This window comes from Dermacentor andersoni, chromosome 10 (genome assembly GCF_023375885.2).
Source record: "Dermacentor andersoni chromosome 10, qqDerAnde1_hic_scaffold, whole genome shotgun sequence".
NCBI classification, from domain to species: domain Eukaryota; kingdom Metazoa; phylum Arthropoda; class Arachnida; order Ixodida; family Ixodidae; genus Dermacentor; species Dermacentor andersoni.
In genome coordinates this window covers 55,281,232-55,298,092 of record NC_092823.1, presented here as the reverse complement: position 1 = coordinate 55,298,092, position 16,861 = coordinate 55,281,232, and the positions used below count along the sequence as shown (strand labels likewise).

Below are 16,861 nucleotides of genomic sequence, written 5' to 3'. Positions count from 1 at the left end.
ATATATATATATATATATATATATATATATATACCGTATTTACACGACTGTAAGTCGACCCCTTTTTTAAAATTTGAAAGTCTGAAGTTGGGGGGTCGACTTACAATCGAAACCGAAACATGCCCCCGCCAAAAAAAAAAAGCGATACCAACGGGAGCTACAACGTAGTTACAATTTTATGTTTGCTCTATGGCCCTACCCGTATCTTTTTGCTATCCCGCGTGTTTGTTCGCTTTTCGGAAGGGTTTTTCAACATTTTTGAGACTCTTGCAGTGCATGCAACACTCATGGGGGGGTGTCGATAGTTGATGGAAGCGCCGCTGTTCCGATTTGCGGCGGCACCTTCAGAACGGCGGCGCTTGCGGGGAGTATCGGTAGTTCATGGAAGAGCAGACACCGCTCGCGGGTTTCTCTTTCTCTGCTTAAAGCACGACCGGCTTTATTACTAGTCGGTCGTGGTTTATAGGCATTGGTATTGGTTTGACGCGTTCCACTTGACTGCCAGCTACGTGCTACTTCTATGCTTCCCCAGTCGTCATGAGTGCTCCAGGCCCACTAATCGTTCGGCACTCGTTCACAGCAGCGTTCAAGAGGGCTGCCATCCTTTACGCCGAAGAAACAAATCACTGCGCAGCGGGCCGCAATTTCGATGTTTCTAAACGGGTGGTGCAAGAGTGGCGACTGCAGCGAAGCGAAATGTGTGACGGCAAGTGAGAAATTTCCCACGTGCCGAAGTCTGGACGCTTTCCGGAGCTGTAGGCTAAGCTTGCGGCGTACGTCGCTGAAATGCGTGATCGGTCCCTGCCAGTGAAGTGCGACGTGGTCATGAAACAAGCCCGGACCTTCGCCGTAATTTTAAGGTTCTGCTCCACCGTGAGTACAACGAGTGGCTGGCGGCAGAAGACTGCGAGTTTACGCCAACCGGACCTGTCAAAAGAGCCTCCCTGACGGCTGCGTGTGGCTGGGTGCATTTGGCGTGGGCTGCTGTTCTGCAAGATGTCCTGGCGCGGTCGTTTGCCAAATTTGAAATTTCGCTGGACCACGACGCGCTGTGGGACCGCAGCAACGATGACGATGGCAGCACTAGTGAAGACGAGTAGTCCAGTGACCACGTCAGCTACTAATAAATTTTCGTTATCGAATGCGCCCTCGGGTATGCTCTCAGATCTTTTTTTTTTTTTCGGTCAAGCGATATGGGGGGGTCGACTTACATTCGAGTCGACTTACAATCGTGTAAATACGGTATACAAACGAAAAGAATCGGCACATTTCAACGCTTCCTCAGGCCCGGCGAGTAGCTCTGGACAGTGGGGTCTCAGAATAGGGACCCACCCATCCACTTTCAACACCCACTTCCTTTTCACTCAATAAAATGTTGTTCTCTCTCTGTCTCTCTCTCTCTCTCAGGCTCAGAACTCATTTACAGGAGCAGCAGCTGGCTCTAATGAACACCATCGTCATATTGAGAACAACTACTCTCCGATGCACACAACAGTGTTGTTGTCTGCTACATTACTGCCAGCTAAAAATTAAATTAAAGGGTTTTACGTGCCAAAACCACTTTCTGATTATGAGGCACGCCGTAGTGGAGGACTCCGAAAATTTCGACCACCAGGGGTTCTTTAACGTGCACCTAAATCTAAGCACACGGGTGTTTTCGCATTTCAGCCCCATCGAAATGCGGCCGCCGTGGTCGAGATTCGATCCCGCGACCTCGTGCCCAGCAGCCCAACACCATAGCCACTGAGCAACCCCGCCGGGTACATTACTGCCAGCTGTGGCCTCTATTCTGCTGTGTTTACTCAATTCTAGCACAAAATTTCTTTCCAGAAGGGTTCACTAAAATATGGCACGCTCATTGGAACCGAGTACAAAACCCAAACTACAATAGATGCATGTCCAAATGCCAGTCCCAGCGACGGTTGCCTCCGAGTAACAAAAAAAAAAAAAGAAAAAAGAGAGAGAGAGACTTCGAAGGATATGCTTTTGTGGACTGCAAGTGCTAGAAATGGTGATGGAGCGGGAAACATGCCAGGGCCACCATGTTTTAGCTGTAATCCCACTCCCAATCTCAGAGGCCATGCTTTGCTGTACTGCAGGCGCCACAAGCACCAGTGAGCGGTGGAAGCGCCGGTCCACTGAGACCCGGATGCAATAAACTTTCTTTTCAAAGAGAGAACAAATCAATATTTCTGTCTTTTACCATAAGAATCTGGTGAGGGAACAATAAAGGGTACTGTATTATGCCTTTGCTGAAGTACAACATCAAGATGCACGTTACAATCGAGGGCATTGCATTTTCCATTTCTGGCAGTAAAGAGTTGTACTATGCACTTTACAATAGAGGGCCCGTTAAAATCGAGCCAATAAGGCACAAACACTGAGGCCATCAATACAACAGTCTGAGTTGGGCACACAACCCTGCACGAATCGTCGAGTGCCAAAGCTGCAGGATAGTGCGGTGATTAGCACATCCTGCGCCCAACTGCACATGGCTGCAGCGACTTGAGTTCAATCCCAAGTGGCCACAGCGGGCAAAGTTTTTTTTTCTCTTCGCTGTGTGACGAGGCCAAAGCTGAGAATGAGGAGGTGACATGACGACAATGGACAGTTTTAGTTAAACCTTAGCACAATGGTGGGGCTCAGAGAAACATAGTCACCGACCGATTTTTCTGGATCTGGCAAGGATTGAAAAACAATCCGAAAAATACGTTCAGCCAATAAACTACAATTTAGAAGGCTTAAAGCGACTTAAAAAAAAATCTCTAATAATGCCCTGCCTCGTGCTATGCTTGGAGGCTACCAGATTTGCTTAGATTTGCACAAGAGTGACGTCATCTCCGTACACACAGGACAAGTGCGTCACTGGCGATCTTCGCTGCCAACAGTTGCGGGTGGTCATCATCGATGTCGTTGTCCGAGCAGCTTTCTGGCTGCGGGACAACTTGAGGTACAATTTCATAATCTGTGAGCTCGGCACACAGTGCAACGTCGTCGTCCACTAGCAAAGTCTGGCAAAGTCCTCAACCGTAATTGTGGCAGGAACGCCCACCCAACCACTTTGCAGATTGTGCACTAAGACATCACATTAGTAGGCATGGCCTCCGAGACGGGAGGATGGCAGGTGCTCCCTATGGATAGCGTATGCCTCCCAATCTTCGATGCCAAAGAGCAGACCACTGAAAGCCAAAGCTGGCCAAGCAAACAAAAAATCCAACACGGTGGTCTCCAAGATTGGGTAGCGTGGCTTGGGAGGAGCGATTTAGTCTGGAAAATCAAACTATGGGGCCTAAATTCGCCCGAAAAATCGATCGCATTAGCTCTGTGCTTTAGCTCTGTGGGAACCCCGACAGTGCATTTATTAAGTACAGAATATCCATAAAAATTTCTGGAGTCCAAAAAATCTGCCGGCGACTGTAGCATTACCGCTCCGTAAGCGAACTTTGCAGAGAGTTAGTTTTAGTATAGCGTGATAGCATAGTTTACATGTGGGGCACTATTCAATTATGCTATAAATTTTACGCGCGCAGTGTCCACAAGTTATTTTATCTATTCGCCAAGCTTTGCGTGTGTGTCAGAAAAGTGAGATAGGCAGGAAATGACAGGCTCGTGGCGTGTTGTATTTGCACTTTTCATGCCTGCCAACCTGCGGCAAAATCCGTACAAGTCTGCCCATCCATGGCCTCCAAGACTGCCCAATCTCAGAGGCCATATGCTGTCAGAACCAGCTCTTGACTTCGCTGAGAGGCAACTCTGCAAATTTACATTGTTAGGCCTCGAAGCATTCGAAATGAGAAACGATCCTGAAAAACTTTGCAAGGCTATTCAAAATACTCTGTTGTTGAAGCAGCCTAAGACTAAACAAAAGCCGTTTACACAGTTATTTGCTACGAACTAAGCTATTTCTGCAAAAACAATGCCAAATTCGATTCGAAGTGGCCGCCCAGGACTGCTGCCATGTCTTATGTAAACTATGTAAACCATGCAAAGACAGTAACATTAAATCTGAGGAACAGCATGCGTACACTAAGCACTACGGGCCGTACAGCATTCTGCAAATGCGCATTTCGATCCCACTACTCCGCTAGGCCCGCTATTATGCTAAACTAGAGCTGCCTAATGGCACGATTACAACAATGACTTGAAATTGATGACAGCGTGATGGAAAGGATAGACACAGTGACCACCATCCTCGCTGCAGCTACAAATGGCCTTGAGTAGCACTTACGGCACAACATTCTTCGCCACGGCAGCCATGGCGAATAGGGTGGCCTCGGTAACATCCCATGTTGCCGAAGCACCCTGGTTCTTCAGGTTCTCAAACATCTGCCAATGACAAAAGAGGAATGGAAAAATGCAACTAACATTGAACAACAACAACAACAACAGCAGCAGCAGCAAGACAAATCAAATAAAATCGTAGTGTTTAACGTTCCAAGGCAACATGCAGGCTATGAGTGACGTCGTAGTGGGTGGCATTGGATTGACCTTTAACATCTGGAGTTCTTATACATACATCTGAATCTAAGAAACGCGAATGATTTTTAGGGGTATGCAAATATCAAAATTTTAAAATATGAATCGAATACGAATACTTAGCTTAGAATATCGAATTGAATATCGAACAATGATATGCACATGAATTTATTAGCAAGTTGGGTTAACTTATGTTGTAACATTGCAATTGCATCGTCAATGTTGAAAAACTAGACTAGTAAGCCGTTATACTAAAACATCGCGCATTTGGCTCATGTTAATGTGGAAAATTGAGTAATTCCAACTAGCTGTCTGTGCCAGCCTGACCCTTATTACACCGCATCAAATGCCCGTATAAACTCGGAGGCACTTCAGCCTATGCCAGTCATCGCTTATCTCACTTGCTGCCAAACAATAAGCTCAGAATTGGGAGTGGCGCTGCAACAAAGGCAAGAGTGCGCCCTCGCTGTTCGCAAACCCGTGCCCCTAGCTACTGAGAGGCTGAATTTCCCACACAGTTTAGACGTATAGTGGGCAAGTATGCATTACAGGCGAAATTTCGCTAGCAGCAAGGAATCTTCACAAAATTCAGCAGAAAATCGCCCCAACATTCCAAGATTAGATAGAAACAAATGCTAAGAACCACATTTGCTTCCGCATGGCGAGCAATATATTAGATCTGATTTGAATATTCGTATACAAACGAATATTCGAGCATTTCCAAATATCTATTTCGGATAGAATATGATTATGTTAAAAATATAATATTCCATAATATTTGAACTTTTCGAATATTCACACACCCCTAGTGATTTTGTCTCCCATGCTCATTAGAATGCGGCCACTCTGGTCAGGAATTGAAGCATGTAAGATTACACTCAGCAGCCGAAATCCATAGCCATAGAGCCGCCATTGTGGTTTACAACAACAACAACATTATACTACTAATAACCCATTGGATTTAACAACTCGGAGTGGTATTTCAAAAGGGAAAGGGCCACAAGGTACCTTCCGTTTGATCAGTAAAGCACTACTGTCTGAACATCAACAAATTCATTCAAGTTTCAGCTTCGTGGCTCACGGGAAACGTCCCTGCCAGCTCTCACCTGGTGGAAGCAGTTGGCTGAGCCCACGAGATAGACCACATCCTTGATGAGCTCGGCAACACGATTCCGAAAGTCGCCAAAGTCGTCCTTGTCGGATGGCACCCCTTCCTGCATCGCAATCGTGATCGCCATCAACATATTTTACGTCCAATGCAAAATAACACTTCCCTTCGGATATCTGCAATTACCCCCGTTATCACATTAGCTGACACCACCTCAAGCCAGCATATTTTCCATTCTCATCACTTCACCTAATCCTCTGCTGTCCCCAACTACGTTTCCTTTATAGTGGTATTCTTTCACTCCTGTAAACCGCCTTCAGTATTGATTTTTCGAATACCTTGTGACTGGTGCAGCATAGCCTGAGCTGCTTTTGCACCACTAAATCTGCTTGAACTAATTGTAGACCATCTGTTATCTGCTGTACGCATTATATCACCTGCCCAACACTATTCTTCCTCATAACGTTAACTAAAATGTAAGCTACCCAAGTTTGCTCTACAGTTTCCAACCGATTATTCAAACATGCCCAATTATTCGAACAGCTTCGCGGCATTACCGCTCAGCCCCACAGACATGATGTAGTACTATTAGGACGAGCGAAATTGGAGACTCAGTACAGCACGTCGTCTGAAGACTCATTACAGCACGTCGTCTGAAGATTCAGACTCTGTCTGCATTGCTGTGTGCTTATTCTGCCAGCCAGTCAATGCTCTGTTTTTTTTTCTTTCTCTGGTTAATACAGAGTGCCTACCAAGATGACATTCCCAAATTTCCAAAATTTTCCAGGTTTTCCCCGAGTGCCTTTGCAAAATTCCCTGAGTGACACGGAACTTTGTTTTATGTCAAGACGGACTGACACAGTGTCGCCCGATGCTGCCACTCTCTAGGAAGCATGTTAAAAAAATTACAAAAGCAACAACAACAAATTAATCCAATTAAAATAGTGAGGAGTAGTGTTTATTTTATTCAAAAAGAAAACAGAAGAGAGGGGTTAGTAAAATACACAGCGAATCAAATATCTTCAAAAAAAAAATGGTAAAGCCCATTGCAAATCAAGCCGAACATTTTCAAATATGAATAAAAAGAGATGCATACAGAGCCTACAGAAGCAAATATTTTCGAGTACGAGCTATTTCTAACAACTGATAGCAAGCTCCTCGGTATGAGGCCCGAACTTTTGTCACAAGTGAGTTTCTCTCTCAGCACCTGGAAGGTCAACCTCAAGTGTCCTGACATACACTTAACCTGCCCAGAACACCTCAATGTTGTGTTTCACTGCTCTAAAGAGTTTATTTTGGTTTGGGTAAGGGACACCAGCATCTCGGCATCAGCCAACACTTTGTGTTTTGAGCTCAATGCGTCTGTCCTTTCTGTTCTCGTCCTCCTTTCGCTGCACGTTTGCCTCGGGGACCATTTGAAGCATCCTCTTGGTCAGTTGTGCAGTCAACGTCCGATTTTTCCGACTCCCTAGGAGTCGCAAAAACGACCGAAAAATTGGGCAGCTCGAAAAAAATGAATGCATGTATTTTACTGCCCTTAAAGGCTCAAATCGCCACAGGCACATCCGAAAAAGCTCTCAAGGCCTGCCAGCACACTTATTAGCCATATCAGTGCTCATAATGGGACAGGAGATGGCGGGTGCCCACGTGTATAATTAAGGAATACATTCAGGGTCCCGTGACAATTGCCCCTTTTCACACTTATTAAGCTTCACCGCGTTACAATGCTGTATTAAGGCGTAGCTTACTTCTGGAAGCTGGCATAATTCAATGGGTCGTGCTTTCCGAGCTTCGAAGCCATTGGCGAGAGTTACAGAGGCCGAGTCGGCGCCATTGCTAACAGCGGCGTATTGCTAACAGTAGCAGACGTGGAAGCAGCTAGGCTTAGCATTGCCGTGGGGGTGGCTGCAGCTGCCAGCGGATATGCATGCGAGAGCGCTGGTTCGAGGCGGCGAGATAATCAAAATGGCGGCGGTGGTGGCTTAGATTATTGCCGTTTCGGACCTGCGGTTTGTCACGGCAAAAAGTAGGAAAAATCGGGCAGCAAAAGGTTCTTGCGTCCGAAATTTCATACATTCTTATGCATTGACTCTATGGAGCACGTGGTGGTGCCGCGAAGCTGTCCGAATTATCAGGCACGTCCCAAAGATCAGGCATCCGGAAAATCGGTCATTGACTGTACACTGGCAACTCCTCCACCCGACGACACGGTGTCAAAGACAATTCGTTATGATTCCTCTCTGTTACTCATGCCAGCATTAGCAAGACTTTCGCTCTCTTTCAATAATATTACAGCTATTTTTCCCTGATAGAAGCACAAATTCTCCGAGTTTCACCTGAGTGTGTCCAGGCTATTCAAAATCCCCGAGTATTCCCAGTTTTCCCGGTTGTTAGACATATATTTAATACACGGCCAGCACCTCTCTCTCCTGTGCGGCTGTACGCTGCTTCACCAAGAGAGACTGCACTCGTTTCAGCGACTCCAAGCCGGTCAAGGCACTTTTGTTGAGCACTACAACCTGACGCACAACGCAGGAGACCTCTGATCACACGAGCAATAAGGCACCACACCAACATATGGAAATTTCTTTCGTTAGAAAGCTCACTAGAGACTATCTGCACAGTCAAATCTTAGCTGAAGCCGAAGCTTAAACTGTAGCCCAATTCACAAGCATGTTACCCACGCATGCCATCGTGCGTGTCACTGACAAACTGACTTATTCCACTATAGGTCAACTCTGCGGGCAAGTTGGCTAGCCTAATTTGAGACACTCGTTAAAAAGAATAATAGAACGCGTGTGGCCGTGGATATTCCCTATTTCCCACAAGTAGCCAAATACTGAAGGACGCAGAAAACCACACCACAAGCAGCAAGAGGCAACGGCAGCCTGTCAAGTTCTCGCCAGATCAGGTCAAGCTGCCGAGTGATGCCCACCTTGTCTGGGTCCAGCTGGCAATGTCGGCAGAGGGCAACAAGGAGCATCTGGATGTACCGGCCGAAGAAGGCGTTGAGCGCGTCGTTGCTCTCTTTGTAGAGTGCCTCCGAGAGCCGATACCAGAGGTTGAATGTGATCTCTGCCACCTACATAGTGAGGCAGTTCGTGACGAGAGAGAGAGAAGAGAGAGAAAGGACATGTGGGTACAAACAAAGGGGAAACGCAGCAAGGGAACCTACGACTGACCAAACCAACTTGGTCAATTGCGCTGGAGACCGAGGTGAAAGTTCCCCTCATTTCAGGTTCCACATAAACAGAGAGTAATTTAATCTGTATCCATGTGCAACTATTTTCGAAACTGGGTGCCACAAGCACATACTGTAACAATGTGCAACGTTTTCCACATCATTGCTTCACTGCAACATTAGCAAGCGCCAACATGCGAGTGCAACATTTAAAGTACAGCTTTCACAGTATTTTCGCCCATCATGGCCTTGTATGGCCAAGAAGTCTCGTCAATAGTGCCATATACTAAGAATTTTTTTTTATTAGACAATTTGATCGCGATGTGCGATTCCTTCCCATCGATTATATGCCACTGTTATCATGCACCCTTCATGAATGGCCGATTCCATTGATAACGTGAACGTAGCATCACTCTGACCGCTTAGGAAGCGCAAAAAAACACAAAAAAGGAATAGCACGTGAAAAAGTACCACTACACAATCACAGCCTAAGTGCATGATTGTGCACGCATTTTTTTTATTCAATATAAATGGTCGTCCCAACCAGCCTTGGCCAGGCACCGCCACCAGATGAGACGTCACATGGCAAATGGTGGAAGCATATCAACGGGACGAGCCTGACAACACCAGCTGTCTTTGCGCTTCAGATTTTTACTGATGCCTTCACACACGGTTACAGTCGCCCATTAACTACTCCAGAAAAGTAACCTGCAATATATAGCAGACATAACCAAAGCAGTACTACTGCCCCAGGACATTGCTGCCCCTGGCGCTTGCAACGTAGCCGGACACGTTGTTATTTTCAAAGGCCACCGCGTCAGATGGGGCAAGCCATAGCATACCACTAACATGCAAAAGGTAAACATGCAAGGAAAACATGCAACATGCTAAAGCATGTAGCATGTGCCTCCATGTCAATCCTCAGCAAACGTCATCAATTTGCTACCACAGCAGAGAGCAAGCTAGCTTAATTTCACATCCTTCTTTAGTGTCCAGTTCTGGCATTATGTGACTGTATTTTGTTAATTTGGTGCATTCAGGTAGACTGTATGTCCTTTAGCCATAAGGGTTTGTGACTAACTTGTTTGCGACATGATGATGTTGATACTTGTCCAAATGAAAGAGGCAACCGCCTCTTACTCTCAGTTCTCCTGTTTTGTAGAGCACATGAAATAAACTATTACTGCTGCTACTAATACTACTAACAACTATTTGGTGTTCGTCCAACCAAACAGCCACTCACCTCGTAGTCGTAGTGCCCGACACAGGTCAGCAGCAAGTCCAAGCAACGCGGATCACCCAGACCCTGCAAGGAACATGGTGCAAGATGCATTGTACAGGGCCAAGTTGACTAAATACTAATAGTACTGTTGCATGCTCATCACACTGGGGCAGAACAGTATCCCTTCTGCCGCTGTTCCAGCTCTAACCTTTTCCTTTTTCATCCTCAAAATGTCCTGTTTCCTATGTTACGACCAATAAGAACATTTGCGATCAAAAGAGACATTTCCACGGTAGCTACAGCGTGGCAGACGCGGGCAAAAGGACTGGAAGGGGACACAATACGGCGCTGACTAACAACTGAAGTTTATTGAAAGAAAACATACAATATATGCCATGCATCACATGACCAACACCCATTCCAATCCAACATACGCAGATACCCTATAAAAACAACCTTCATGTCACAGAAGGTGCATGTTTCGACACTGATACACAGGTTAACGGTTGATTAACCACCGTAACAAAAAAAATAAAATCTATGGCACATGGCAACTCAATGGCTCAATATTGGGCGTTTTCTCTCAATAAACTTAAGTTGTTAGTCAGAGCCGTATTTTTGGTGCAGACACTCAGCAGCGAGATTTAATTGTATAGCCAATAATGCGGCATAGGAACACTGTAGTAAGTGGTTTGCTTTACCATAGGGCACACACAAAGTTTACGGTGGGGTAGCGGCCCATGGTTACACTCAAGTATTGTTAAAACTGGCAATGCTATTAAGTGGGTTTGACTGTGCCTCTGCCTAAATAAAATGTTTCAATGTTTGTCCCCGCTGCTTCTTTTTCGTGCAACCCTATTAACATTAGCCTGGTAATTATCAGTTATAACAATGGGCTTTTCTTAGCACTTAAATACTGCTATAAGAGGGCTCATTTGTAGATCCAAAGCCCTTTGTGTAGCATGGAAGCCGAGATTTCTTTTGTAAAACGCAACTGTATTCGTCAATGCTCCCAGTGCCATGACTATAATGTCACATGACCAGAAACATGAACCTACAACTGACCTACAGGTCTTGCAACACACCGCTATCCACTATGAACTTTTCCTCTTTTACCCCCAAACTCACCGTACATTCACAAGTACAGCTTACCTAGCCTGTAAAATTCTTGCATTGTGAATACTGTCATCAGAGGTGCATTTGGTGCTTCCATTAAAGAAAGCTCGTTCAAAAGAAAAAAATTTTTACGCACTAAGTTAGCAGAAGCAAGTCACATTTTTAGTGCTACAGACACTTGCGTGCTTTGCAGAATGAGCAAGTGAAAAGGTTGGCTTAAGCATGGGCCATTATCCCATTCATTGCAGGGTCACTCAAGAAATGCAAAATACATAATGTAGTGGATAGACCAGAGGACGAACTGGTGTAGTTAATACTATATACAATAAAGAGCTGTCTGTAAATGCCAGATTTACAACAAAATGTCCACTGTCTGAAAGTGAACTCTACAGATTTAATCTTTTTCTGATTACAGTTAAACCTCGATATAACGAACTCAGTAAAATCGGCAATCTGCTTCGTTATATCGAAATGCGACCTCTTATGCAAATAAGTACAGTTGTCGATTAATTTTTCTTACACAGAAAGAGGCCGCAAAATTTTCTGCATTATCGGCCAATCGAAAAAAGGAAATTTGAATGAGAAAACCATTTTGTTAAATTTGGGAGTCGGCGATGAATTATACGGTTTCATGCTACAACGACGATATCTTCACATCGGCGGTACGACGGTATCTTCACATCGGCAGTACGACGGTATCTTCACATCGGCAGAATGACGGTATCTTCACATCGGCAGTACGACGGTGTCTTCATATCAGCGGTATGAATTAAGGGGGGACACCCCACTTAAATTTTTATTTTTTATTTGTGGCCACAATTTGATAAAACTTCCATCACTTATGTATTTTGACATGCTGATTTTAAATATTCAATTGGTTTTCCCATGCAACAAGTACTTTTCAAAATGTAAGCAATTCATGTTTTTTTGTATGGACTAATTTGGAGGCAAGTTCTCTCTACAATGCTGGCTGTTAATGAAGGAGACTGGCACATCAAAATGATGTTGAATGATCAGAGGTTGCAGTGCTACAAGAATGAATGTTCTAAACTGATTTATGCCGAAGTTACAGCATGTCAAACTTTTGTAAGCAGAAGGCATTAGTGAAGCCCTGGAGAAATTATTACTTTTTCAAAATTTCTGTAATGATGTTTGTTCACATTTTAGGCCTACTGCACTCCCAATTTGTCCACCTTTCTGATGAAAAAAGAATTATTGCAATAAGATGAGTAGAACCAGAGATATCGTCACTCCAAAACTACACTACCATCAAAAATGTCGTTTTGAGAAAACGAGAAAAAAGGAATACATTCACTTTTAATCAAAAGTGCAGAAATAATTTTGCATTACTTTGCAGTGAAAGTGGCTAAAAGCCACCAGGAATGTAGTCGCTCTGACCACGGCCACCCAAATGCGGCAAAAACATCGTTTAGCGCCGTTCGCCGATTCCCGGTGTCTTGCATCGCGCGCGCGGCGAGGTTGTTCACGAGGGTCGAGCTCCATGCCGACGCGATATCGCCGCAACACGCGCACGTGATAACGATCTTTATGGCGAGGCCAGATTACCGTTCGCTTTTGCCTACTGCGACGCTGCCGCCGCACACCTTGTACTTGACATCAGTCCGCTCACGGAGTCCTACTGAGGAAAGCGAAGCCTACCTCGGCGTCGACTGGCGCGGCTGCAACGCCGTCGGCGCGAGTGAGCAAATCCAACACCCGCGTTGTTGCTGGCGTTGACGCGAGAACTCGAAGTTTTTTTTGAGCATTCATCTCCCTCTGCAACAAATCCGCACGCTGCAACATTGCAGTGTCACGCCGAACGCGGCCGCTGTCCGTAACGATTTCACTCATTTGTGAGCTGGCTAGGCCTACTTCGGCATCATTTGCGGTTGGCGGCGAGCTACTCTCGATGCTTTCAGAAGGAATGGAGCGCTTTTGAAAGTTATAAGCTGATCGCTTCTTCTTTTTGCCGAACTTGTGCCTCGTGGCAAACTTTCCCGGTGGATCGGACATCGTTGGGCATGGTGCCAACAAACCTACGAGACGCGCAGTCGCGTCGCCTGCGGAGTGGAGCAGACGATGGGAACCTCGCGCAGCCAACCACAGCGCGCGTTTTTGGTCACGTGCGCTAGTCAACGAATCGGATCGCGCGTTCGGGCTTTTTTTCTCCCCGGATTTCAACGTCACTGGCGTACCGACGGAGTCACTTTTGGCGGGAAATTAAAGAAGGAAGGCTCCTCTTTCCAACGAGACCAAGATGGCTGCGATCGCGCGCGTAGAAAAAGAGCTACGCGCCGCGCTAAAAAGGGCTGTTTTTGCGCGGAATTCAGCTCACAGTGATGTTATAAATTGATATTGCGGACGAAATACTCTTCCCCGAGATTCGAAACTTGGTGAATTAAAGGAATATTAGCTGTAGATATCGAAAATTTCGTTTTCAAAAAATCGATTTTTTCGCAATTTTTTCGCCGCAAAGAGCCGTGTCCCCCCTTAAGCAAATCCTGCCATGCTTTCGTGTCCTCTCCGCCTCCGCGGCTGATAGCATCATGGGGGTTAAGTTGGCGCGCGTCTCGCTTTCTGGCACGGCCCTGCTTCGTAGGTAATCTGCTGCGTGTGCAAAAAGTGCACGTGCCAAGACAGAGTGGCATCGTGTAAGCTGTCTTCCCGCGCATTTGGTACTGGAGGCTGGGTAATCTTGAGCTTCGCTGATCCGTTGGAGCGAGACACAGACAAAGCATTCGCTCCCGGCAGCCGGCGCTTTTGACGACAGCGTCGTCCAGTACTGGGACCGCTTGGCCGCATTACCGCTAGGTCGATCCGCTCCCCCTCTTTCCCTCTGCTTCAGCGGGAAGGTGGCATTTGTGAAGCAACCATCTTTCTTGTCTCGCCTTTGCAACCTTTCACTTGCACCTAAAGCACGCAGTGCGCGGAGTGTGATGGGATCTTATCGCACTTTATACGGAACATGACACTGTTCCGTTGTGGCGGTCACTCTTGTTGCGCGGCACGCGATTTGAGAGGTGCGTTCACAAGCAGCCACTTGTAATTCAGTCATTTGACCATCTCTGTCCATGGAAGTTACCATTTATTGTCTTGGTATTCCTTTTGTGGTGGCAGTGAAATTTTATTACACTGAAATCGCATATAAACACACTTCATAATATTGTGGTGCTCTATGGAGAAGAGGTTATGAAAAGTTAAATACTTTGTTATATTGAGAATTTGTTACATTGAAGTTCGTTATATCAAGGTTTAACTGTAGTACAAAAATTGAAGGCACATTACTCTTCTCGTTATAGAACTGAGTGCGTGTTGTTTTCGAAGGCAGACTGTTTTCTTACTTCACACTGAGTGCAAGTTAGATTTGGGGGCGCATTAAAATTGGAAAAATATGGTATTTATTATTTGTAAGTTCGAGCTTCTTTTTCAGCAAGGAATCACCATTGTAAATTTCCTCTGTGCTTCCACGACCTTTGAGCAGAGCACAGGTGACACTTCTTTCATGACTGACACTACAGGAATTGTCAAGGCACCAACTAATTTTGTCCAACCACATTTCATCAGACATCTCGCAACAGTAGGCGAACGTCAGGCTTACCTGTCCCGGATGTTGAATCATGTCGTCGAGCAGAGACTCAGCGAGCTCTGTGAAGATGCGACAGTAGTTCACCGACCTAGACAAGATGACAGAAAACAAACAATAAACACCAGCAAGTAAAAATAGATACCATTATGCGTGCTCTGTAAAACATTTAAGTAAAAATTGATGTGTGAGCTGAAGTTCCGCTGAAGTTTCAACTTAAATAAAGGAATGCAGAAAGAAAAAAAAAAAGTCGATGCGATACATGATCGGAGACAGCATGACCATCAAATCAATGATTCAAAAGCATTAACCAAAGCTTATCACAACAAGTAGGCATGTGTGAATACTCAAATATTACCAAATGAAATAGCGGACATTAGAATGATTCAATTAGCCAATAGAATACAGTAAAACCACTTATAACTATCCCAGATATAACGATTTAGCGGTTAGAACGACCACATTTTAGTGCCTTTATGATTTCCCCACCCTGCCTATTGAAGCTGATTCCAGATACAACAAATGTTTTCTAAATTGCCGTACTGTTACAGCAAACACTTCGAACCCGGTCACGATAAAAAGAGGGTGCATGCAAAATACCAATGCACGGAAGCCACTGTATGCACCACAGTCGGAACTCATTTATAACAAATTCTATTATTTGCATGAAAAGTAGTTGTCATATGAGTAGTTCGTAATATGTCGACTCGCCTTTCAACAGGCGCAAAAATTAAGTACACTGTAGCTGCCTTCCGCAGTTACAATTCGACACCATTTCGGTCTGAAAATAGGATTTTCAGTACCTTCATTTCTGTTCCCGGCATTCTCCGCACCTAACTGCAAGTTTACATTAAAAACGTCATCTAGAAATCGAAATGCAGCGTTGTAGCCCCTTGGAAAAAGCGCTCAATCAGTTCCAATCACCTGCCATCTAGAACTGCAAGTTTACATTAAAATCGTCATCTAGAAATCGAAATGCAGCGTTGTAGCCCCTTGGAAAAAGCGCTCAATCAGTTCCAATCACCTGCCATCTAGAACTGCAAGTTTACATTAAAAACGTCATCTAGAAATCGAAATGCAGCGTTGTAGCCCCTTGGAAAAAGCGCTCAATCAGTTCCAATCACCTGCCATCTAGAACTGCAAGTTTGCATTAAAAACGTCATCTAGAAATCGAAATGCAGCGTTGTAGCCCCTTGGAAAAAGCGCTCAATCAGTTCCAATCACCTGCCATCTAGAACTGCAAGTTTGCATTAAAAACGTCATCTAGAAATCGAAATGCAGCGTTGTAGCCCCTTGGAAAAAGCGCTCAATCAGTTCCAATCACCTGCCATTTTGAAGCTACAACCACATCCACTGCCAATTTTTCTTCCGAGAGATTGCAACATATTTTGCCATCAGTGGGACACGAGTGGATTCTGCATACGATAGCAAAGCGTTCTAGATGGCTGGAAGCGGAAACTATGGCAGCATGCCGGCATTTTGCAACGAACTTGCCGTTACGGCTGCAGCATCGGCCACACGAGCGCCGCGAGCCACTAAGTTACTTTTTTTATGTCTCTTTATGTCTCTACCGCCAACTCTTTTCAACTTTGGGTGGCAGCGGCGCATTGTGCTACGTTCACGTCAACTCGGGTCGCGCGAGTATCGATAGCAAAGCTTGAGCGGCTGTTCGTTTAAATTTATTTAAATAATCCGAATAGCAGGGCATGCCGCATGGAGAACTGTGCAAGAAAAGAGAGTGCTGCTGCCATGGCTTCCAAGACTGCGTGCGGCGCCGCCGACGTGCTGCACGGAGAACTCCATGCTAATGTGCCCCTCTTGTGGCCTCTGAGATCAGAGGCCACAACATTGGCCCTTAGTTTTCCTGACAGGTACGCGCAGCCATTGAGTTTTCTACAGGGGGCACTAACATGGCACGTCTCAATTTCGCTAGAGCAGATGATCTGGCATCGCAATTGCAGTGAAATGGCCCAGCATGTACTGCAGGACCGCTACACAAATGTTGGATGCGGCACACATGTTGCAACACTACTTCTGTGTGCATATTGAAGGCAAGGATAAAGTAGCTTGACAGCTGAGAAAGTCATCACCTCGCTGGAAAAGAAGTGGCAGAAAACAATAGTTGACTTCCTTGCTGCTGAGCTTTCTTGGATTTGTAGCTGTCCTAAACACACA

The 16,861-nt window shown here is 45.4% G+C and overlaps 1 protein-coding gene across 2 annotated transcripts in view; it reads right to left on the bottom strand.

Annotated features, from left to right (window-relative positions):
- Positions 1 to 16,861, bottom strand: part of Tnpo-SR (transportin 3) — a 66,483-nt gene that overhangs the window by 22,403 nt on the left and 27,219 nt on the right. For both annotated transcript variants that reach the window (XM_050190889.3, XM_050190890.3), the window contains exons 10-14: positions 14,702 to 14,777; positions 10,009 to 10,071; positions 8,520 to 8,666; positions 5,583 to 5,690; positions 4,229 to 4,326 (exon numbers count right to left, since the gene is read on the bottom strand). In XM_050190889.3, the coding sequence (XP_050046846.1) occupies positions 4,229 to 4,326; positions 5,583 to 5,690; positions 8,520 to 8,666; positions 10,009 to 10,071; positions 14,702 to 14,777 (492 nt within the window). The remainder of the gene's footprint in view (positions 1 to 4,228; positions 4,327 to 5,582; positions 5,691 to 8,519; positions 8,667 to 10,008; positions 10,072 to 14,701; positions 14,778 to 16,861) is intronic.